Genomic DNA, 23,247 nt, shown 5'->3' on the forward strand with positions numbered 1-23,247 from the left:
TCCACAGAATTTCCTCCTGGAAGTCATAAATGTTACACTCTCTTCCTGCTTCCCATCAGAAGTGGAGGGGGTGAGGAACAGAGGCAGGGAGATATAAACAGCTAAGGAAAGAATCCTGACAGCTCTTAACGGATGGTGCCATGCTGAACACACTGGATCACTTCTTGGACTCAATGGAAAGAATAGAGAAGAATCCTAGAAACTGAGGACGGGTCATGAGGATAGGAATGGAAGGACTTGTTTATGGAGGGCAAAGTATCCAGCACAGAACTCACTCTCAGACACTAGGGCATTCATGTACACACACCTCTCCATAAAGGAAGGACACTGCAGCATACACCCAAAGGACTCACACACCCTTCATTAGCCCCTCCTGCAAGCCCTTGGCTACAGGGCACCACACAAAGGACAGGTACATTTGATGTTCACTCAAGAACATACAAGCAGAGACTACAGATACATGCACACACCTGGAGGGGCTCTCAGCGACATGGACACAAACACGTAAGATTCACACACAGGATCCAGAGGCACGAAGGGTGATCCCAGGGCCCATGGACACACTATGTACCAAAAAAATCATTCACACAAAAGGTATGTGAATGCATGTACAGACCTAGAAGGCACTCCCGGGGTGCTGGTGCACACATACACGCATCTAGAACGAGTTCACGCAGGCACACACCTAGAGGGCGCTCCCAGGGACCAAAATGTACACGCACCTAGAAGGTGTTCACACAAGCACACATCCAGAGGACGCAGGCGCACGTCTAGGGGGCGCTAGCAGGGCCCACGCTCACACGAACGCACACACACCTCTGTTGTCCCTCCCGCCAGCCTCAGCCTCCACCTCCACTTTTCGGAGATCCAGGCGCTCCCTGCAACCTTCCTGGCCTGTGCGGGGCGGATCTGCAGCTGCCGGGCGGGGTACCGGGGCGACGCCGGGCCTGGGCGGAAACCCGGAGGCGCGGCCGGCATGGAGACTCTGCTGCTGAGCGCCGGGTTGCTGCTGGGCGCCTACGTGCTAATCTACTACAACCTGGTGAAGGCCCCGCGGTGCGGCGGCATCTTGAGCCTGCGGGGCCGCACGGCCGTGGTCACGGGTGAGTGCGGGCGGGCGGGTAGTGGGGAGGCCTGGAGGGCGGCGGCGGTGGCCCCCGTGTGTCAGCTAGGCTCCCGCCCGCCTTCTGCAGGAGCCAACAGCGGCATCGGGAAGATGACGGCGCTGGAACTAGCGCGCCGCGGAGCGCGTGTGGTGCTGGCCTGCAGGAGCCGGGAACGCGGTGAGGCGGCTGCCTTCGACCTCCGCCAGGTGAGGGATGGCAGGGGCGGGTGGGACGGTGCACAGAGGACAGAGACACTACAGAGGACAGAGACAACGGAACACAGAGGGCTGAACATTGTCTCCGGGGGATCGAGTCCCTTAGAAGAGAGTGCGGCTCAGTTCGTTAAGTATGAAAGAGAGAATGCACAGTTGTTCTATCCACACAGGGAAGGGGCATCAGACCCAAGCTGAGGAATGGACTTCCCTGAAGAAGTTAATTGCTGTTCTAAAGACATTTAAGGATCGGTAGTTGTTACACCTTATTGAAAGGCAGTAGGGAAGGGAACAGCAGGGGAAAAACAGCATACGCAAAAGCCCTGAGACAGAGAAGCTAGTCTGATTTAAGAAACTGGGGAGTTTAATGAGGCTGGAGTACAGAGTATGGGGGAAAGAAGCAAAATGAAGGGGCCAGGTCCAGGTTCAGGAGGCCCTAATAGACCTTATTGAAGAGCTCGGATTTTATAGGATGGGCAGTGGAGATTCAATGAAAGGCCTTCAGCAGGCTCTGGACTGTCAGAATAGCCTTTTGGAGCCAACCTTTGATGGCTGTGCAGTGCCTAGACTGGAGAGAACAAGAGTGGATGAAAGGAGACTAGTGAGAAGTCTGTTGTAGATTTTAGGGTAAGGCAGAGGGGAGAGTAATAATAATAGCAAGTACCTACATACTGCTGTATGCCAGGAAATGTTCTAAGTATTTTACATATATTAACTCATTTAATCCTCACAACAACTGTATGAGATAGGCACAATTATTATGCTTCCCATTTTACATTGAGAGAACTGAGGCTCAGAGAGATTAAGTATCTCGCCCGAGGTCACACTCTAGTAAGAGGCATAGTCAAGATTAAATCCAGAGTCTACCAGAGTGATGGATATGAATTCGGCCCAACACAAAATTGTAAATTTACTTAAAACACAATGAGATACTTTTTGTGATTATATGTCTCAATGTATTTAATGTGTGGCCCAGACACACCAAAAGATTGGACACCCCTGGCTCTTATCCATGTCATTCTAATACATAGAGACAGATCTTAGTAATAGTAGGAGGCAGACCCTTAGAATTTAGTGCCTGGGGAGAAGGGAGAGGAGAGAGTTGTCTGGTAACAAGCCCAGCCCTTGCTACTCCACAGGAGAGTGGAAACAATGAGGTCATCTTCATGGCCTTGGACTTGGCCAGTCTGGCCTCCGTGCGGGCCTTTGCTACTGCTTTCCTGAGCTCTGAGCCACGGCTGGACATCCTCATCCATAATGCCGGTGAGGGGCAGCAGGCCCTGCAGGGGGGCGGTGGGTGGCTAGAGGCAGCCGTCCCCTCCAGCCAGGCATTGCTGGGGGCCAGTGGACAAATGGGAAGGATGCCCCCTACCACCATATCACAGATGGGGCCACCAAGGCCTACAGGGATCTCTCCAGGGAAATTGCTCAGACCTAGTCCCCGCCCCAGGGATCAGTTCCTGTGGCCGGACCCGTGAACCCTTTAACCTGCTGCTACGAGTGAACCACATTGGCCCCTTCCTGCTGACACATCTGCTGCTACCCCGGTTGAAGACATGTGCCCCTAGCCGTGTGGTGGTGGTATCCTCAGCTGCCCACCGGCGAGGGCACCTCGACTTCACACACCTGGACCGCCCTGTGGTGGGCTGGCGGCAGGAGCTGCGGGCATATGCTGATAGTAAGCTGGCCAATGTATTGTTTGCCCGGGAGCTCGCCACTCAGCTTGAGGGCACTGGCGTCACCTGCTATGCAGCTCACCCAGGTGAGTCCTGGCTCTTTGTCTGCTCTGCCTTGCTTTGATTCCCTCTCCCTTATCCTTAACCCATCCTGTGCTCCCCTAGCCTCTCACTGAGTTACAGTATCTCAGAGCAGGAAGGAAGCATGGTCCAAGCATGACCCCAGAACCAGGCTGTCTTTGTCTGGGTTCTTGTTCCTCCACCACAAGCTTGGATGCTGACTAATGGGTAGGGTATGGCCATGAATAAGCCCCAGGTTCTCACCCCAAGGAATCATCCATATGGCTGAACTGACTATAATATGATGATGATGATGATGATGATAGCTAATGATTATTCATTCAAGAAGCATTTACTGAGTGTCTACTATGTACCATATATTAATCCCAGTGCTAGGAATATAGCAGTGAACAAAACAAAGACCCTATCCTTGTAACATTTACATTCTAGTTTAGGGGAGAGAGAGACTGCTAATAAAAATACACAGCAGCAAGTGGTGATAAAGTGCTATGGAGAAAGGTAAAATAGGTTAAGGGGAATATGAAATGACGGGGTGCCATTTTCTCTATGGCAGTGAAGGAAGACATCTCTGAAAAGGTGACATTTTAATAGAGGCCTAAAGGAAATGAGAGAATGAGCCGTGTGGCTTTCTGGGGAGAAGTGTGCAAAGAACAGAGCAAATAGCAAGTACAAAGGCCCTGAGGCAGAAGTGTCTAGTGTGCTTAAGAAAGACCAGGGAGTCTGGTGTAGCTTGAGCAGAGTGAGACCAGGAAAATGACAAGAGATGCAGTATAGAGATGGGCTGGATCATAAGACCCACCCCTGCCTTTAGGGAATAGGCTACAGGATAACAAAATCTGCCCTAACCATGTTACCATACTATATTTCAGATAGTCATTACCTGTGGCTCATCCATAATTATAATAATCACAAGTAATCTTTATCAAGCCTTTATTATACTCCATATCTGTAATGTCTAAAAGATAGTCTGGTCTACCGTATATGTTAATGAATCTTTTTTGGTTAGACAAAGAAAGAGGAATTGGCTAGAAGATGCAGAGAGACAGAATTGTACCACACAGGGGACACAGCATGAGCAAAATCTGGGAGATGGGGATGTACGAGGAGTTTGGATGGAGAAAAAAGAGGCTTTCTGTTGAAACAAGTGGAATCACCTTCTGGGGGCCCTGAATATGCCCAGTATATACTACCCTGGTCTCCCTGAAACTAGGCTCTGTTTCCCCACTCCCTTCTAGCCCGTTTTTCATGGCTCTTACCCTAGGCCCTCACCCACTGTTCTCCCCACTCCTTCCTTTCTCCTGTCTACAGGGCCCGTGAACTCAGAGTTGTTCCTGCGTCACATTCCTGGATGGCTGTGCCCACTTTTGCGCCCACTGGCTTGGCTGGTGCTCCGGGCACCAGGAGGGGGTGCCCAGACCCCTCTGTACTGTGCTCTGCAGGAGGGCATTGAGCCCCTCAGTGGGAGATACTTTGCCAACTGCCATGTGGAAGAGGTGCCTCCAGCTGCCAGAGACGACCGGGCAGCTCACCGGCTGTGGGAGGCCAGCAAAAGGCTGGCAGGGTTTGGGCCAAGGGAGGATGCTGAATCCGATGAAAACTCCCAGCCTGAGGACCCAAGGACACCACCAGAGCAGTCCCCACCCTGAGGAGCCTACAGTTTCTGAACCCTACCCTAGCCCTCAGAGCTCACCAGACTTGTCTAAGGTCACACACTGAACTTGGTTTAAAGCTGAACCTGAGCCCCAGGTTTCCTCACCCCCAGGCTGGGATACTTTCTTTGGCACTTGGTGGCCCTTGAAAATTTTAGCTGTGTGCTAGTCCATGGCCATTGAGGAGTGTACAATTTTTACCTCTGCAGTTACTTTCTGAGGTTTCAAGGTACGACTGGGACAGCTTTTTTCCTAGTGGAAGGAAATAATGGGTGATTATTTCTTGCTGAGAATGACAGTAAGCCAAGTTTGACGGTCTGTGTGTGTGTGTGTGTGTAACATGCCACTCTTCATATTTCCAGGCCCCACTCTCAGTGATGCCGATCAACTCTGGATGAAGGCCTGGGAGTTGGTAATTTGATGTACTGCTAACACTGAGAATTACTAAACTGGGTCCTTTGCAACCATGTAGTTAGGTAGTTAAATTATCCCTGTTCTACAGAAACAGGGTTAGGCAGCAGTGAGGGACTCACCCAAGGTCTCACAGCGAAGATGCGGACCCCCACAGTCCGGCTCCTGGGCCGGCTGCTGAAAGATGGGTGCTGGGAGGTGAGGCAGGGTAGGGCGGTTGTTTTCGAGGCGACCCGTAGGAGCAGACGGATGCCTTCCGCGGAGCTTTAGGGCTGGGGCCCACGATCCCGACCCGTGTGAAATAAAGCGCGTCGACTGCGGAGGCTCCCGCGCGTTGCTGCCTTTCTCACTGTGCGGGCCCCGCCCTCCGCGGCCACACTTCCGGCGGGGCTGCGGCCGCGGAGGGGCGCCGCGGGGGGTGGTGGGATAGGCTGGGCGCGGCTGGCGGTGCGGGCTGGTGCGGGTTGCCTGCTGCTGCTGCTGCCGCCGCTGCCTAGTTCTCTGAGGGCCATCCGTCCCGCCCACGCCATGGGCAATTGCCACACGGTGGGGCCCAATGAGGCGCTGGTGGTTTCAGGTGAGGGGGCAGCAAGGGAGGTGGGTCGGTGCTGCGCAGTCCGGAAGGTGTTGGAGGGGGTAGGGGTTTGTGCCTGGGAAGGTGGATGAGGACGGAGGCCACGGCTGGGGAGCCAACGGGGAAGGGTAGGCAAGGTAAGGGCCCCGAGGTTGGAGGGCAGTGTCGTGGAGATGTCGCCGAGTGTCAGGCCTGAGACTACCGCGCTCCGGGCGCATCTGAGACCCTTCCGCGAGGGTCCCCCGTACTCACGTTTTGTGTGCTCCGAGCTTCCCTGCAACCACCAGCGGCTCCTCCCTCACTGCGTGTTTTCCCATGTTTATCCCTTCTTTCTCCGCCTCCCCTCTAGGCAGGGTGCCCCCCCCCCACATGGCCCTGGGGGTTCCAAACTGAAGCCTTGGGATTCCGGGAGGGAGTGGAACGGCGGGTTGGCTGAATTCCAGCGCCCGAGACTGGGGTTGGGTCGCGCAGCTCTGGAGAGCTAGTGCCTACCGTGGGAGGAGCCCACGGACACACCATTTCTCTGGGTCCTGTCTGACCAGTTAATCCCCAGTAGGCTGGGGGTTGCTGGGGTTTCCTGGCTTTGTGTTCCGGGAGACGCGGGGGCGGCCCCTAAAGGTTGAGAAACCGAGTTCTGGGTTGTGACACTCCCGTTGCAAAATGCTGCAGGCTCCATAATTTCTGTACGCTTGGGTGCGGGCTTAGGGATTGCAGTATTGGGGAGGGAAGAGGCATCTTGTTTTAAGGCTGCCTTTTTAATTGTATGTTTGGGTTTTTTGGAAGGTGGCTGAAGCCTTTCGAGACACCAGTTTGTGCAGCAGCCCTGGTTCACAGGTGCTGGGGAGGCTCCGTGGTTTCTGACAGCTTGGAGGCCTGGCGTCTTTCCACTCTCAATGCCAGTTTTCAGCCTGTGTGCAGAATTTTAGGGCTTGCTACAGAAGTGTGTAGAAGCTGCTAGGCTAAACCATGTATTATAGCTGCCCACCCTTGGGGAGGATTGATAAATCCTTTGGAAACTTTTACCCCAGATCATGGTCTTTTGCTTAATCTGAATCTCAAAATCAGTCTCTCCACTGGGATGGGAAATACCCACTCACCCTGATCAGGATCTTACTCCTGTGTGGGAGATACGATTACTTCACTTTACTAAATGCTTGGGATTGACTTGGGATCAGGAGGTAGATCCCCAGAGAACACTGAGGCCAAACTTGCACCTACCTCTGCAAGACCTGGACCAGTCTCCCAGCCCCTACTCCTAAAACAGTCTTTTAGAAACTGAATCTGCACTTTGTTTTTCTTTCTTTCTTAAAAATTAAATTTACTTTTTTATTTTAAAGAGAGGGGAAGGAAGGGAGAAAGAGAGGGAGAGAAATATCGGTGTGAGTGAGAAACAGTGATTGGTCGCCTTCTGTATGAACCTGCACCCAGGCATGTGCCCTGATTGGGAATTGAACTGGCGATCTTTCACGGTTTGCAGAATCTTTAGAGAGGGATGAAAGGAAAACCTGAGCTAGGCTGCCCTGGACCTGTACCTTACAGTTGTCAGAAACCTGGCCCTCTTGCCAAAGGCCAGTGCAGTGCTAGTTTGGACGCTGTTCTAGGGGTGGGGAGAGGAGGCCATGCTGAAAGTTGAGGGCTCTGGAGTCAAGGAAGGTGCAAGGGAAGAGGGAGGGATGATGCCTAACATAACAGTACCTTGGGATCTGAGGTGAACAAAGTGAGATGCAGCTCCCTCTTGCAGATAGACTCCCAATGGAGCAGAGCAACTACTGAGAGCCCTGCCCTACCTTGGTCCTATATCTAAGTCCAACAGCATCTAAGTAAGCCCAATTTCAGAAGAAGGATGCTGATTTATCTCATGGTCATCTTTTTTTTTTTAAGATTTTGTTTATTTACTTAGAGAGAGGGGGAGATAGGGAAAAAGGGAAACATCGATGTGAGAGAGACATATCAATATCAGTTGCTTCTTGCATGTGCCCGAACCAGGGACCAGACCTGTAATGCAACCCAGGCATGTGTCCCAACCAGGACTGGGAACCAAAACAGCAACACTTTGCAGGATGATGCCCAACCCACTGAGCCATGCCAGCCAGGGCTCATGGTCATCTTTCTCACCAGAGAAGCCTGGAGGTCCTTCTGGTTGTCTAACCTTCCTCCTCCATTCTGTAAAACCTCCACTCTATTTCTATTTTCAGATTTTAAAAGGCGAATCCAAATACCATACATCTTTTTCTCATTTCTGTAACAGGTCATAGGTTCTTTTTTTTTTCCCTTTTAATCCTCACCTGAGGACATGCATATTGATTTTAGAGAGGGGGAGGGGAGGGAGAGAGGGAGGGAGAGAAACATAATTGCTTACCTCTTGAATGCCCCAACTGGGGACTGAACCCACAACCTAAGCATGTGCCCTGATCAGAAATCGAACTCAAGACCTTTCAGTTTACAGGACAATGCTCCAACCAACTGACCCATGGCCAGGTCAGGTCAGAGGTTCCTAACCTAGGGACTGTGGATGGAATTGAGAGGTCTGTGCATTTGGATGCAGAGAAAAGTGCCTTTATATTTAGCATGTCCAATGATTATGAATGTCAGTGACAGTCCATGGTAGTATTAGCAGATATTTTCCTCCCATACTGTATGTCATAATACCTTAAAAATCCTTTATGTTCATCACTACTTTGAAATTAAGCCTATTACCCTGGCTGGCGTAGCTCAGTGGATTGAGCGCAGGCTGTGAACCAAAGTGTCGCAGGTTCAATTCCCAGCCAGGGTACATGCCTGGGTTGCAGGCCATGACCCCCAGCAACTGCACATTGATGTTTCTCTCTCTCTCTTTCTCCCTCCCTTTCCTCTCTAAAAATAAATAAATAAAATCTTTAAAAAAAAAAGGAAAGAAAGAAATTAAGCCTATCATTGGATTTATACTGGAGACATTATTTAATTTATTACTATGTAGTAAATTTAAGTAATTTATTTTTAGAGAGAGGAAAGGGAGGGAGAAAGAGTGAGAGAAACATCAGTGTGTGGTTGCCTCTTGTACACCCCCAACTGGGGACCTGGCCTGAAACCCAGTCATGTGCCCTGACTGGGAATCGAACCAGCGACCCTTTGGTTTGTAGCCGGCACTCAATCCACTGAGCCACACTAGCCAGGGCTAATATTTTGGTAACTTAATATAATTTGTTTCTTATACAGAACAAATGCTTAGCATAAAATGCTTTTATAGACATTCAAGCATTGCTGGACTACTGAGGGCTTTTGTGGCCCAAAAAAAGCCCCCCCCACCCCGTAGAATGAGTACTAATAAGAAGAGGAAGTGGAAAAGGGAATGGCAAGAAGGGGAAGAGAGTTTTCCTGAGAAAGCAAAGTATGTCTGGAGAGGGACTCAGAGTGGAGCAGAGGTTATCTAGGGGCATTCTGTGATTCTTCAGCTTGGTTAAGGACAGACAAAAGAAAGCAAGCTGGCTTAGACAAAGTGAGATAAAATTAGGAAAAACTTTCAGGTCTGAAGAGAGTGGGAGCTGAAGCAGGCAAGGAAGGGGCACCTAAATGTCCTGTATTAGGAGTGGTGCTCTGGCTCAGTGCAACCAGGAAGCTGGGAGGAAGTTGCCTTCCAGAAGAAGAGGCTTCTGGGGGCAGGGCAGTCTGGCAATCCCAACTTCCTGTTGTTGCTACCCCTGGGAGCCTAGCCATGTTGCCCTTGGCCAAGACCCAGCTTGAGCTGTGGCAGCCTGTTCCCAAGGTCAAAAACTAAATTAAAGGTAAAGGGTGGACATTCCTCCAACCTCCACCCCTGGCATCCCGCTAGCCCACTAGGGGTCAGCACTACCACCTCCTTCCCCCAGCACATTGAAAAGTGCCCTGGAGCTGGCTAGAGGCAGCAGGCCCCAGCCGCCACCAGGCCAGAAGTGAAACAAACTGATTTTTGACCCTCTTCCAGTTTCACTGAATCCCAGCATGGTTTAGGTTTCAGACTGACTGCTTATCCTTAGAGCTCCTGTACCCCACTGCAACAGCTTCCATTGAACAGCAGCCCTGTGACCAGTTATTTTCTCCACAGGGAAACAGAGACCTAAGACCTCCTCTTCCCACCTTTGCTCACACAGGGGCTGATCTTTGCTCCCTGGACCTCTGGCCCAGCCACTTCCCCACTATGCACAGCAGCAGCCTCAGGAAACTGATTTGGCTGTTCAGTGAAATGTCCCAGATGCCGGTTCTCAAACCTAAGGCCCTCTGCATTCCTGGGGACTTTGCTCCTTCGCCTCCACTCATTCAAAACTCTGCAGTTTGAGGTTCCCTTTTGGTTTCTGGCTTCACCACCCACCCAAACCTGGACTGTAGAGCCCTACTGATAATTGTAGCCACTAGCCACATGTGGCCACTTCAATTTAAATTAAATTAAAATTCATTTTCTCAGTCATACCAGCCACATTTCAAGTGTTCAATAGACACCCGTGGCTAGTGGCTACCATTATTGCACAGCACAGCTGGAGAACATTTCCACTTGAACAGAAAGTTCTCTAGAAGTTATCCCTCAGCCACCATGTCTTGCCTAGGTCACTGCAAGAGGCTTCTACTCAGTCTCCCTGACCCCAGTATCTTACTCGTGCAAAGTAGTATTTCTAAAATGCAAATGTAGTGTTGTTGCTCCCTGGTTTAAATCCCTATGTGGCCCCCGGCATTGTCAGACACATACTTATACACACAGACATGGCTTTCCTTGGCCTGAAAATTGTGATCCTGTGATCTGCCCCTCCCCTGCCAGCACCTTGTCTCTTGCCATGGGTCCTCACAGACACTGTAACTCAGCTACAGGAAACTATCCTTGACCTTTGACCTCGGGGGGCAATACCGTAAGGCTGTTCTGAAAGCCCCAGTTTGTGAACATGGAAATGATGGCATCCACTGGCTTTTTCCCAAATCACATTTCCTTTGTTTTGGTCTTGTTTTTTAAAATATTTTTTATTTATTTATTTTTAGAGGCGGGGGGAGAAGAGAGGGAGAGAAACATCAATATGTGGTCTCCTCCAGGCCACCCCTCACGGGGGCTGGACTTGGCTCAGAACCCAGGCATGTGCCCTGAGCTGGAACAGAACCAGCAACCCCTTGGTTCGCAGGCTGGCACTCAATCCACTGAGCCACACCAGCCAGCCAGAACTGTTTTGTTTTCAAATATACAAGTCACATTTCCTGTGAGTCATGTTTCCCGTACATATATTTGCACTATAAGTGAACTGTCCCTCCAGCTTTTACAAAGGTCTTCATGAACTTGAATAACTTTGGCATTTGCCAGAGGGTTCACAACAAGAATTCAGGAATTGATTTTTCTCACTTCTGTACAGACAGCATGCCGAACATGTCTGCAGCAAGAACCTGGATCCAGGCCAGATTCAATATTCTGTTTGTAGTTGATACCTAGATACATAGTTTCCGGGAACCACTTCCTTTTTAAAATTTTTTTCAGATTTTATTTATTTACTTTTTAGAGCTAGAGGAAAGGAGGAAGAGAGGGAGAGAAACATCAATTGGTTGCCTCTGTCACACCCCCAGCTGGGGACCTGGCCTGCAACCCAGGCATGTGCCCTGGCTAGGAATCGAACCAGCAGCCTTTTGGTTTCCAGGCTGGTGGTGCTCAATCCACTGAGCCACATCAGCCAGGGCCAACTACTTCTATTTTAGACCTTTGCCCTTTTCTTCACTTCTCCCACTGGTATTATGAGTATACCTTTGTTTTGAGGTCTTGCCTTCCCCATCTGCTCCCACAGAGGAATAAAGTCACTCTGAAACTCTGGGAATAGAGGACCAGCCTCAATGAGATCTGTCTGCCAGGCTTGAACAAGGCTCCCATCTTGGCTCAAGACTCCCTCCCTCCCTCTCCCAGTGTGTGTGTGTGTGTGTGTGTGTGTGTGTGTGTGGAGTAGGGGGGACGGGGGTTGGGGTCTGCGTTCCCTCTCCATGTGCATTCGCCCTGATAATGGGTGAATAGCATGGTATTATAGTCATCTCAGGAAAAGGTCCCTCCTAGTCTCACCTTCTTCAAGACAGGACTAATCTTCATTTCTGTACTCTTAGCACAGAAAATACTCTCATTCTTTATTAAATGAATGGTTGAATGGGAGATGGAGGCTTCTTTTGCTCACTCCTGCCCACTGACCTCTTCAGTTCTCTGAAAGCACTTACATTCTGACCTACTCATTGGGTAGCCTCCTTTTTATGCAAATTGCCTGTCTGCCAAACTAGATTCCAAGACCCTTAAGAGCATATCTCCCTTTTTGTGTAACCTCAGTATCTGGCATCCAACAGTGGGATTTGTTAAGTGTCCTAGCAGGTAAAGGCCCAGGGTTGCTGTTGGACAGAGCCGGGTAGACAAACCCAAGAGCCAGCTGACCCACAATGTTTTGCTTTGCTCTCCAGGGGGCTGTTGTGGTTCAGACTATAAGCAGTACGTGTTTGGCGGCTGGGCCTGGGCCTGGTGGTGTATCTCCGACACTCAGAGGTAAGGGTCTGGGGGCTCAGGGAATCTATCTGGTGGACAAAGGCCTTTCCAGCCTTCCTCTTTCACCCCACAGGTCAGCTAGGGCATCTACCACTCAGACGCCACATTTCATTCTGGGGGTGGAGGATCTCCTAAGAAACAGGCAAAATGGGTTGCAGGGGGATGCTGGAGTTTTGTCTGTGGGTACCTTTTCCTTAGTGGGTGTGCTTTTTTTCCAATGGAGGTATTATTTCTGTCCCAGAGAATTCAGGGTCCTACCCAGGAAGAATCCTAATGCCCTGATTCTAGCTCAAAGTTAATTGTGAAGTCTTAATGATACACCCTGTTCAGAGTGGGTATATGGAGGGAAGAAAGGCTGAAGAGATCCCTTACGTGCACCATCACTTTTGCAGGCCTCAGGACAGTGCAGGCAGTTGTTGGTTAGAGAGGGATGGAGATCCAAGGAATTAGTGCCAGGGTATGCAAGACGGGTCTGGACCTCCTAAATCACTGTGGAAAGACCCTCCTAAATCAGTGTGGAAGGGATATTTCAGCTCCCCAGAGGGGCCACCATCAGACTACACCTGCTGGCTCCCCCAGATCCCCTGGCAGGGCCAGATTTGACTGGACCTTTCCTGCCACCCTCACTGCTGACCCAGGAGGAGATGAGGCATGCCAGCCGCCTTTCCACCATCACACCCTTTCTGACTATGGGAGATTGGGGGAGGGGCCCAGATCCTTCCAGGCCAGGACCCAGGCAACAAGGGCAGCATAGCTGTGAAGGTATGGCATGTAGGGGCAGGGGGTGTCATCCTGAAGGGGAAATGATGGAGATTCCAGTGGAAATCCCCTTCCACCCCAGCCCCACCGGACAGCAGAGAGAAGTCCCGTGGCTGCACCGAGCTATCAGTGTGTAGGGCTCTGGGGAGTCTGAGGTTGTTGGCTAGGGTCAGGGGCATGGGAAGCATGTCACAGCTTTTTAACTTCAGTGATTGCCTAGTAACCCCTTCCACTCTCCCATCTCTCCCCTCACTTTGCTCTGCCTGGGTAGGATCCTGGGGCACTCTGCTGGCCCAAGTCCAAAGGTGTCAGATAATAGTCAATACTGGTCACAACTTTCTCTCAGGAGGCTCCTAGGCACTCTTGACTGGCTTCCAGCTGGCCTGCCAGAAAACATGGGTTGTCCTTTCCAGAGGCACTGCCAGCCCATCCCATATGCCATGCAGTCCTGGGACAATAGAATATCTTGTCTGAACACCTCCATGTACAGCCAGACCCAGAGAATTTCAACTTGCCCAGAGACCAGTCCTGTGTGGGCATCCACTGCTAGGGCAACAACTCTGCAGCTCTTTCTCCACATTCTTGGTGCCCTTCCCAAGACAGGGCCAAGCTTCTCTGACAGCAGGTTTGGAAGTAAGGGGTGGAGGGCCTTGCACTTTGTCCTAGGAAACTGATCTCACACATCCAGGCTCAGCATCCTCTCTGTGGTCCCAGTTTCTGGGCAGTCTGAGTCTGCAGCCCCTCTTCTTGGGCCCTGTTCTGGAGACATACCCTTCCCCGACCCTTAATCTGCCTGGGGGACATCTACAAGATGAGGCCTTTATTTCCCTAGGCCAGCAAGAGCCTCTCAGGTCAGAGTACAGACTTCTAAGCTAGCCTACATCCTCAGTGTCCTTTTCAAGGTACTTTCCATAGCCAACCTACATGTCACTGACTCTCAGTGTCAGCTTTTCTTCTCCAGACTGCTCAGTTAAAGTCCCTCTTGCTGCACTTTGCTGCCACTTCCTGTACTATCACAGTGTAGGCAGCTCTCTCCTTACCTGAGCAATTCCTCCAACTCTGGCATCTGAGCTGCAGCCTCCCTCCTTCCCTCCTTCCTTCCCTCCTTCTTTCCCTCCCTCCTCCCCTCCCTCCTTCCCTCCCTCTCTTCTCCTTCCCCAGAAGAGAGTTAGGTGGGTTCCTGTCTGAGCCAGGTCTAGAGTCCTCTCAGGCCCAAGGGTGCTGGATGTAGGGGCTTGAAAGAAGGCAGCCTTTGCACACCTGCATGGCTGGAGCCCCCAGGGCTGGCATGTGAGAATTGAGGTTGGGGCTCCCCATCACCCCTCATCCCAGCCCACCTGCTTCTGCTCCTCCAGCCTCAGTCTCTGTCCTCCCTTCCTCTGGTTGAGGGAAACCTTCCACGCTGTCCACAGCCTGGCCTCTGCCTAGACCACTGCCCTACACACATTCTCATACATGCTGCCCCAGGGAGGCCCAGCCAGGGTGGGCCAAGTAGCTTCCAGGTGCCCTGTTTTCTTTGCCATGACTCTTCTCTTCCTAAGTCCAGCATTGGAAATTTCCAAAGTCAATTGCTCTGTCATCTCCTAGTTTTCCCTGTGAATATTCTGACAGGGCCATACTTTCTCCCCCAGCCTTCCTAGACACTCCCACCCCACCCCCAAATAAGAAAATCCAAATTTTTCTTTGGGCTTTTTTGGCGCTGAATTGCCTTCTTAGTGATATGTAGCACAGACCTTGAGGGCATACGCCCCAAACAGGATTTGGTATTTGCTGTGGCTCATTCATCCCCAGAGTGGCCTCCCCCTCCCAATTTCTGGGAAAACAGGTTGGCCTGTGTTTGGGGTTTGGAGCTGAGGCCAAGTCTCCCAGATCATGCTAGAAATCTCGTGGGGAACAGGTAGTGAGCAAACTGGGTGTCCTGTGCACAAGCCTTACATCATAGGTCCAGGGCATTAACAGGCTTTTTCCCCAGCCCAGCAGCAACTCCTTGGGAGGGTGCAGGGGCTAGAGAAGAGACCCAGAGGCCTCAGGCCAGCAAGTGGGTGTCTCTGCTCTCCTACAGCTCTAGGCTGAACTGGTAGTGGGGGGATGAAGTGTGGAGAGCAACCCTGCCCCTAGACATCAGGCATCCATGCTTATCTGGTAACCACTGTGTGTGTTTGCTGTGTCCCCTCCTACCCCTTCCTGTCCCTACCTCTCCCTACCCCTGGCTGCTCCTCAGACTGTCTCTGGAGGTTATGACCATCCTGTGTCGCTGTGAGAATATTGAGACGTCGGAGGGGGTCCCGCTATTCGTAACAGGGGTTGCACAGGTAATAACCCACCTGCTTCCTCCTCTGTGTCTAACTTTCTCTCTTCATGCCCTGTGGGGCCTGGCAGGCAGGAACTGGATGGACTCCCCTCTTGAGAGTGTGCCTCTCTCCCCTCTGCTCCCACCTCTGCTGCCCTGGGTGCCAGGATAGGTCCCTATAGATCCCAGCTCCCTTGCCCTCACCCACTGGGGCTGCTAGTGGGAAAAGAGCGAGGGATTCTGGCAGCTCTGCCAAAGTCTGCCAGTGGGTGTCCTTACATTCCAAGCCTAAAGTGGGAGTAATTAGGCAGGAGACACATGCCCTTAGGTGACAGAGTTGGGTTGTACAGCTGGGGCAGGTTCAGTCCTATCTACAGCTGATGAAGTCCTAGTCCTCCAGGTCCAGGAAGCCCCTTGCTAGCCTCTTCTCCAGGCCGACACCCTAGTATGAAGCCCTAGCCCCCTGTCCTGAATAGCCAGAAGATGGGTCCCATGGGGAGTTCTATTCACTCAGCCCCTTGGTCCCCTTCAATCTCCTTGACAAGCCTGGGCAAAAGAGTCTTGGCCATTTCCTGCCCCTAATTCTTTGTTGAAAGGCCTTTGAGCAGATCTCTTGTCACTGGGCTTCAGTTTCCCCATCTGTGAAATGGAGAGGATCATGCCCTCTCTGTGCCTTGTAGGGGTATTGGAAAGGCAAGTAAAACAGTATGATGGCCCTTTGGGATTTTTGGAAAGGAAGTGCTAGAGAAACTCAAGCTTTATTATGAATATAATCTCACTTTGAAAAGCAAGTGACATGGTGTCTCACTCTTTATTACCATGCGGGTGTAGCTGATGAAATTCATTCCTAGACCAGAGCATTTAGTAACTCCAAGTGCTCTCTTTGTAATGTGCAAGTTCCCATCTTCATTGCTTCATTCACCAACTCTACTGAGCACCTTCTTGGTTCCAGGCACTGTGAATGCTGCAGTGACTATCAGAAAGCCCCTGCCCTGGTCAGTGTGGCTCAGATGGAGCATTATCTCATACACCAAAGTGTTGGGGTTTGATCCTCGGTCAGGGCACTTACGCAAGGCAATCAAAGTTTCTCTCTCTCTCTCTCTCTTTCTCTCCCTCTCCCTCTCTCTCTAAGATTAATAGATTCATTGAAGAAAAAAAATTTTATAAAAGAAAAAAAGAGCCCTGGCTGGTGCAGCTTAGTGGGTTGAGCACTGTCATGCAAACCAAAAGGTTGTCAGTTCAATTCCCAGTGAGGGCACATGTCTGGTTTGCGGGCTAGGTCTCCATTTGGGGGCTTGTAGGAGGTACCTGATCGATCTTTCTCTCCCTCTCTTTCTCTCTCCCTTCTCTCTCTAAAAAATAAATAAAATCTTTAAAAAAAAAAAGAAAAAATTTATATTACAAAGCCCCTGCTCCCTCAGAGCTTGCATGCTGCTGGGTCCCCAGGCTAGAAGAGACCTAAGTGTGATCCTGCCCATCCCCTTCCCTCTGCATGTCAATGCCCTTCAGCCTTTTCAGGCAAAAACTACCACCAGTCCCTTCCTCACCCATCCTGCCATCTCTGATTAGGAAGGGGACCACCCCATCTCATTTGCCCCTTGCAGCTTTGAGAGGGTGGGCTTCAGTGCAGAGGCCTGAGAAGCTCGGAGCACTTTATGTGGAGTGGGGAGGGCCCTGGCCTCCCTCAACATCCAGCCGAGAGCAGCCCTGTGCACCTCCAAATCCACTACTGTACTTGGAATAACTGCAGATGCCCAGATCCATTTTTAAGCTGGGTGATACGGACCCTTGAGGCTTCAGATTGTCTGGGCCAGGAAGCTCCACAGTGACCCCATTCCCAACTTGACCACCTAGGCCCAACCCAGAGATTAGGCTTCACTTCATAGCTTGTTGGCAGGTGGAGAGATCAGGCAGGGCTTCCCTAGCAAGGGGCAGATGCAGGATCCCCTCGTCTTGGCCCAGCAGAGGGTATATTCCCAGCCGGCCAGGCTACCAGGCAGAGCTTTCTAGGTAGCCTGCTGGAGTGTCCTAGAGTACTGAGCAGACCCAGGGAACAGGTGAGGGCCCCTCGGGGAGGTTCAGATGGCACCCCTGGGCAGTCTACATAGCACAGCCTGGAGTATCAGCACTTACGTGCTGTGCTATGACGTACACACACAGCTATTCCTGGACTCTTCCCACCCTCCCAGCAGCCCAGACAACCATAAACACTTCTCCGCTGCTTCTTCCCATTCTTCAAGCCAGGCTGTTTCAACAGAGGACATGTGTACACTTGGGTAGCACACTCACACTCCTTCCACTGCAGCCACCTGCACCACTCTGCCTTGCTTTCCCACCCATCCCCTTCACACATACTCCCAGCTTTAACCCCTGGGGAATCCTCCCCACCTTCCTCTGCAACAACATCCCTGGCCCATCCCAGCTGCAGCAGTGAGGTATTGGACTCTCCTCTCACCCTAGGCCCTAGGGCCCCCAGACCTATGCCCCTGTTTTGCATTTCTTGGCAGGATTTCCCTAGAGATTATGACGTTACAGCCCCGCTGCGAGGACGTAGAGACGGCCGAGGGGGTAGCTTTAACTGTGACGGGTGTCGCCCAGGTATAGTAACTCAGCAGCCCTGCGCATGACCGTTGAGCTGCCTCATCCTGTGCTGGGATTTGGGGCGGGAGGAGAGGACGGCAGCCAGGGGCAGTCTCTCTCCAGCACCACTGCCCCCACCCCCCCTTCCAAAAGAGAGTCATCACCACTGGAACATGCTCTCTTGGCCGCTTGGCCACTCAGCAGAACTAACAGAACACCCCTTTTCTCCTCAGCGGGCCGCGAGGGACAGAACCGGTGCTGGGGCTCCTGTCTCACTAACCCAACCCCATTCTTTGCAGGTGTCGGAAATGCCAAGCCCCAGAATCCAGGCCCTATCCTATTCCCTGGGTCAGGGGCTGGAGGTGTGGGGACCAGAGGGTGAGGCCATGTGAGGCAGACTCTGGACTTCAGAGTCGGAGACTGTGTTATATTCCCAGCTCGGTGCCTGGGTGAGGGCCTTCCTGCCCTAGTGCACCTGTCAACTTCACAGGCCAGGAGATTCAACAAAGTTGTAGGCCTCTGGTGTGGAGATTGTTGGCCCCCTACCTCGGGAAGGAAAGGCAAGAGAATACCCACCCTGGGTGGCACCCCCTGGACCTGTCCCCTGCCTGCCTAGGTGCTCTTTCCTGGTCTGTCTGTCTCTGTCCCTATTGCTCATTGTCCTTTTTGCATTCTCTGCCCCTCAGTCTTCACGTTTCCCACCTGTGGGGAGCCAGCAAGGGAGGAATTGGCTCATGAGGGAATAACAAATGGGCTGGAGAGGCAAGCCCCACATGCCCAGGAGAGAGGCCATATCAGGGTCTGGAGCTGCCAATGAGGATGAAACTTCTAAGTGTGAAAATTCTTGTGTGCTATCTGCACTAGAGGCCTCAGACAGACTTCACCCCCTCCCACAGCCCCTAGGCCTCTGCTCTGAGCGAGGAGGGGAGGGACATAGACACTGTCCTCCACACCTGGGTCTGGGCCCTCCATCTGCCTCCCTCCAGCCTGGCTCAGGCACCTCTGTGCCCACTGGCAGGTGAAGATCATGACGGAGAAGGAGCTCCTAGCTGTAGCCTGTGAGCAGTTCCTGGGCAAGAATGTGCAGGACATCAAGAATGTCGTCCTGCAGACCTTGGAGGGGCACCTGCGTTCCATCCTCGGTGAGACCCTGCCCAACCAAGGGTCCCCTCTGTTGCCTTCGAGGAGCCTCACAGGGTCCCCAGGCCAGAGCCAGGGAGGAGGGCAGGATGGGGCAGGGGGGTCCTCCAGGCCCAAAGAGGTTTCTAGATGGAAAGCTGAAACATTTTCCTTCAGGTTGTCCTTGCAGAACTTCAGGTGACATGAGTGAAGGGAAGGGCATTGGGGAGGAGGATGAGGGGCTGGTAGTCTGGTCAGGCACCTAGTGCTGTTTGGAAGACTGTTCTCACTCAGCCTGGAGTTTACAGAAGGAAGCATGACGCTAAACACTGTAAGAAGCCAGGAAGACCCTGCTTAGACTGCACAACCCCTGCATACACACAGACCTCAACCTGCATGCCTCCTCCCTTTCCTAACTGGCTAGGTCCCTGGAGAGCCAGCTCATGATCCTTCTGCCCCCAGGAACCCTGACTGTGGAGCAGATTTATCAGGACCGGGACCAGTTTGCCAAGCTGGTGCGGGAGGTAGCAGCCCCTGATGTCGGCCGAATGGGCATTGAGATCCTCAGCTTTACCATCAAGGTGCAGTTGATGGGAAGGCTATAGCCCCCCGTGACCATCTGGGAGTGGGGGTGCTTGACAGGAGGGGAAACGCTGTGCTTAAAATTGTTCCTAGGGATGATTCCCCTTCCCTCCCCAGGATGTGTATGACAAAGTGGACTACCTGAGCTCCCTGGGCAAGACACAGACTGCTGTGGTACAGAGAGATGCTGACATTGGTGTGGCTGAGGCTGAGCGGGACGCAGGTATCCGGGTATGTGGGCTTTCCTTCTTGCCCCCAGGGACAGGGTACTCAGGGGTGGTGGGACCACAGTTTCTCAGAGGACCCTCAGCACCTGCCCCTCCTGCTGCCAGGAAGCTGAGTGCAAGAAGGAGATGCTGGACGTGAAATTCATGGCAGACACCAAAATCGCTGACTCAAAGCGAGCCTTTGAGCTGCAAAAGTCAGCCTTCAGTGAGGAAGTCAATATTAAGGTGAGAATCCATAGGTCACCCGGGTTGGGGCTCAGGGCTTAAGACTTGGCAACTAGCCTCATGGTGACGACACTTCTGCCACAGACAGCTGAGGCCCAGCTGGCCTATGAGCTACAAGGGGCCCGTGAGCAGCAGAAGATCCGGCAAGAAGAGATTGAGATTGAGGTCGTGCAGCGCAAGAAGCAGATTGCAGTGGAGGAGCAGGAGATCCTGCGCACAGACAAGGAGCTTATTGCCACGGTGCGCCGCCCCGCTGAGGCAGAGGCACACCGCATACAGGAGATAGCTGAGGGCGAAAAGTGAGTGCTGCTCGGTGCCAGGGGCTGGGGCGTCAGTCAGGCTCTCTGCCTTGCTTGCACTCCTCCACTCTCCTGATCACAGCTTAGAAGCCCGTTCTCCTCCATCCGTCCTTACTTACTGTGAAGTCATGGGATTGTTAGGAAGACTGAATTAAATAAAGGAGGTTTGAGGGCCTAGTATGGCCCTTGGTAGAGAGGGCGTCCTGGTTAATCCCATCTTCAGTTTGCATCTGGGAGCCCATAATCCCTCTCTGGCCAGAGCCAGAATGCCAGGGCCCCGCCACCACCACTACTGTCACCACCTGCCCAACAGAGGGCTTAAGGGTTTGCTGGCCCCCCAGGCAAGGCCTGAGGGGTCCCTGGCACTTCCCACTAATTCCACTTACCTGGACTTCCCCCAGAGTGAAGCAGGTCCTCTTGGCTCAGGCAGAGGCTGAGAAGATCCGAAAAATCGGCGAGGCAGAGGCAGCTGTCATCGAGGCGATGGGCAAGGCAGAGGCTGAGCGGATGAAGCTCAAGGCTCAGGCCTACCAGAAATATGGGGACTCAGCCAAGATGGCCTTGGTGCTGGAGGCCCTGCCCCAGGTGAGGCCCCCATCCCAGGCTGGGACTAGCTAGGCACATGCAGGAACTTCTCTGGACCTTGTCAGGAGCACAGGGACAGGCTGGCTAGAAGAATTAAATGGGGGAGTATTCGGCAGGAGGCAGGAACCCTGCAACAGACACCCAGAGTATGGCTTTCAAGTAAGGGCCACCCAGGCCGTTTGGGGTTTAGGTGAGATAGAGAAGGGAGGGAGAGATCCTGGACAGGACAAGGGGATGGAGTCAGAATCAACCAAGCTGTTCTCCCACCCAACCTCCTAGATTGCTGCCAAAGTCGCCGCCCCACTGAGCAAAGTCGATGAGATTGTGGTCCTCAGTGGGGACAACAATAAAGTGACATCAGAAGTAAATCGACTGCTGGCCGAGCTGCCTGCCTCTGTGCATGCCCTTACAGGCGTGGACTTATCGAAGGTGTGTACTTCACCAGCTCGGGTGGGGTTGCCTGGGTAGCCCACTGGACTGACGCAGGTGGAGCAGTCGTGGGCCCCGGAGCCATGGCCTCATGGCTTTTCTCCCACCCTTGCAGATACCCCTGATCAAGAAGGCCACCGGTGCACAAGTGTGAGGTTCCTGAAGGCCCACGCCCTTCAGCAGCCACCCGCTCCACCCTTCAGCACCTGTTTTGATACCACAGGAACAACAGGAATGTTACTGACTCTGGTGCCTTATTTTGTAGGGACCAGAAGTGCTGCGTGTTCAGGCCTTCTCTGGCTGTCTTCCCTTCTCCCCGGTCTCTGTCTCCTTCTTCTTCTCTACACAGCACCCTCACTTTCACTGCCATACTCACCTGGTGTGTTTCTTCCACCTTCATCTTCCTGTCCATATGTCTCTTCCTTTGTCTGTGCTTTTCTTTTTGTCTCTCCTGCCACCCACCCTCCACACATATTATGTAGTTTAAGCTGAAAATGTTTATTGTAATCACTGTCTGTGGAGGGTGGCGCTGCTGCTCTTCAGAATCCTGGTGCCTTGAAGTTCCCTGTGCATCTGTCCGTCCCCCCTGTGGCCCTGGCCAGACCTCTGCATGGGTGCAGGGGGTCTGAGTGGGATGGTCACCCACCCCTCTCCTGGCCTGGTCTTCCCAGCCCTAAACCCTACTTTGGGAAGCCCTCAGCCCCACCCGCTCTAGCCCCTCTAGGCCTAGGTAGCAGTGGCCTATAGGTCCAGGCCACTGCCCTTTACTTCACTCCTCCTCAGCCCCGGGCCTGCTGTCATACCTTACCTCTCTCCCCCACCCCAGGGGCACAGAAGCAAGGCCTCCTGTCTATAGCAGCTCTCAGTTTACTACTGCCTTAGGAGGCCCCTGCTGTGCTCAGGGAAGCCCCTTCATGGACATGCCCCTACTGGGTGGAGTGAGACTTAGTCCCAACTCTGCTAAGTCTTTCTGGGATCGGGGTCTAGCTCTGTTGGGAACTAGAAAGTCTGTAGATCCTCTTCCTGCAAGGGCTGCAGTGTCCTGGGTATTGGGCCAGGGGGTAGGGCTGTGCCGACCCCCTGTTGAATCGAGTGCTATAGACTGGCCAAACTCCATACTCCTTGTGCCACCTTTCTTCCTGGCTGGAATGATAGCATTCCAGCCATGGGGAAGCAGCCCAGTCGTCTGTCTCTTCTCTCTAGTGGAGGCAGACGAGCCCAGGGCCCAAGCATCGTGGCAAGGGTGCTCTGATTGTCCTCTGATCCCAATCCCCCACCCCAGGCCTGGGCTTTTCCCCAGCCTGTTCCTGCATGTGGATGCTGCATGTTTGGTCTGGGGCTTGAATGCTGCACTGCCCCACTGCCTGTCCCTTCCGGTAAAATAAAGATCTGTTATGCTTACACCCCGTGTTGTATCTTCTGTGAGGGGAAAGACTGGGAACCAAGAACCAACCAGGTTTCCCTCCCATATACCCCTTCAGGCTGAAGTCTACATTTTGCCTGTCTTTCCCACCCTAGCCACTGGGGGGTGTCAGCACACTGGCTTTGCCTCCAATAGTATACTGGGGCAAGGTGGCCACCGGCCCAGCTGCTGGGGCTAGACCTGAACCCTGCAAGACCTGGCTTCATTGCAGGCCAAAGATGGATCAGGCTCTCAGGTTCACTGCACCTCTCGCCCATCCTATGTCCCATTCAGTAACAGTCCACTTCCCAGGTTTAAGAGCATGGACTCTGGACTCAGTCTGCTTGGGTTTAAATTTTAGCTCTATTGTTTATTACCTATGAAGTCTTGGACAAGTAACTTCATTTTCTGGGCTTCAATATTCTTGTTCATTTTGCAAATTTATCTAATGCTTGCTATGTGCCAGGCATTGTCCTAAATGCTGGGGAGATTGCAACGAACAGAGCAAATCCATACCTTTCAGAGCTTACACTTGCGGGAAACTG

General features: G+C 52.4%; 2 protein-coding genes across 7 annotated transcripts; both read left to right on the forward strand.

The window, feature by feature from the left end:
* The first annotated feature begins 789 nt into the window (after positions 1-789).
* Positions 790-5,460, forward strand: DHRS13 (dehydrogenase/reductase 13). Its single transcript, XM_045836444.1, is given in 6 exon segments — positions 790-1,103; positions 1,194-1,312; positions 2,458-2,581; positions 2,769-3,080; positions 4,384-4,702; positions 4,704-5,460. Coding segments are annotated over 6 exon segments (1,089 nt in total). The 5' UTR covers positions 790-976; the 3' UTR covers positions 4,792-5,460.
* Positions 5,461-5,515: 55 nt separating this feature from the next.
* On the forward strand, positions 5,516-22,701 carry FLOT2 (flotillin 2). 6 transcript variants are annotated; one of them, XM_045836439.1, is made up of 11 exons: positions 5,516-5,712; positions 12,124-12,205; positions 15,186-15,276; positions 18,853-18,976; positions 19,416-19,534; positions 19,653-19,766; positions 19,868-19,987; positions 20,072-20,286; positions 20,688-20,871; positions 21,151-21,300; positions 21,416-22,701. In XM_045836439.1, the coding sequence occupies exons 1-11, from the start codon at positions 5,664-5,666 to the stop codon at positions 21,452-21,454; spliced, it is 1,287 nt and encodes a 428-aa protein (XP_045692395.1). In that variant the 5' UTR covers positions 5,516-5,663; the 3' UTR covers positions 21,455-22,701. The 6 variants fall into 6 exon arrangements, with proteins under 6 accessions (XP_045692395.1, XP_045692394.1, XP_045692398.1 ...); XM_045836438.1 differs by lacking the exon at positions 15,186-15,276 and adding an exon at positions 17,762-17,852; XM_045836440.1 differs by lacking the exon at positions 5,516-5,712 and adding an exon at positions 17,762-17,852 and having other exon boundaries at positions 12,164-12,205.
* Positions 22,702-23,247: the final 546 nt, after the last annotated feature.

This window comes from Phyllostomus hastatus, unplaced genomic scaffold (assembly GCF_019186645.2).
Source record: "Phyllostomus hastatus isolate PE091 unplaced genomic scaffold, TTU_PhHast_1.1 phas_contig_210, whole genome shotgun sequence".
NCBI lineage: Eukaryota > Metazoa > Chordata > Mammalia > Chiroptera > Phyllostomidae > Phyllostomus > Phyllostomus hastatus.

What these genes read in the sequence shown, in the direction of transcription:
- FLOT2 (XM_045836439.1), top strand. Translation starts at nt 5,664, where the DNA reads ATGGGCAATTGCCACACGGTGGGGCCCAATGAGGCGCTGGTGGTTTCA. An exon ending in TCCTCAGCTTTACCATCAAG is followed by an intron (nt 19,535 to 19,652) that starts GTGCAGTTGATG and finishes TTCCCTCCCCAG; the next exon opens with GATGTGTATGACAAAGTGGA. An exon ending in CAGGCGTGGACTTATCGAAG is followed by an intron (nt 21,301 to 21,415) that starts GTGTGTACTTCA and finishes CCACCCTTGCAG; the next exon opens with ATACCCCTGATCAAGAAGGC.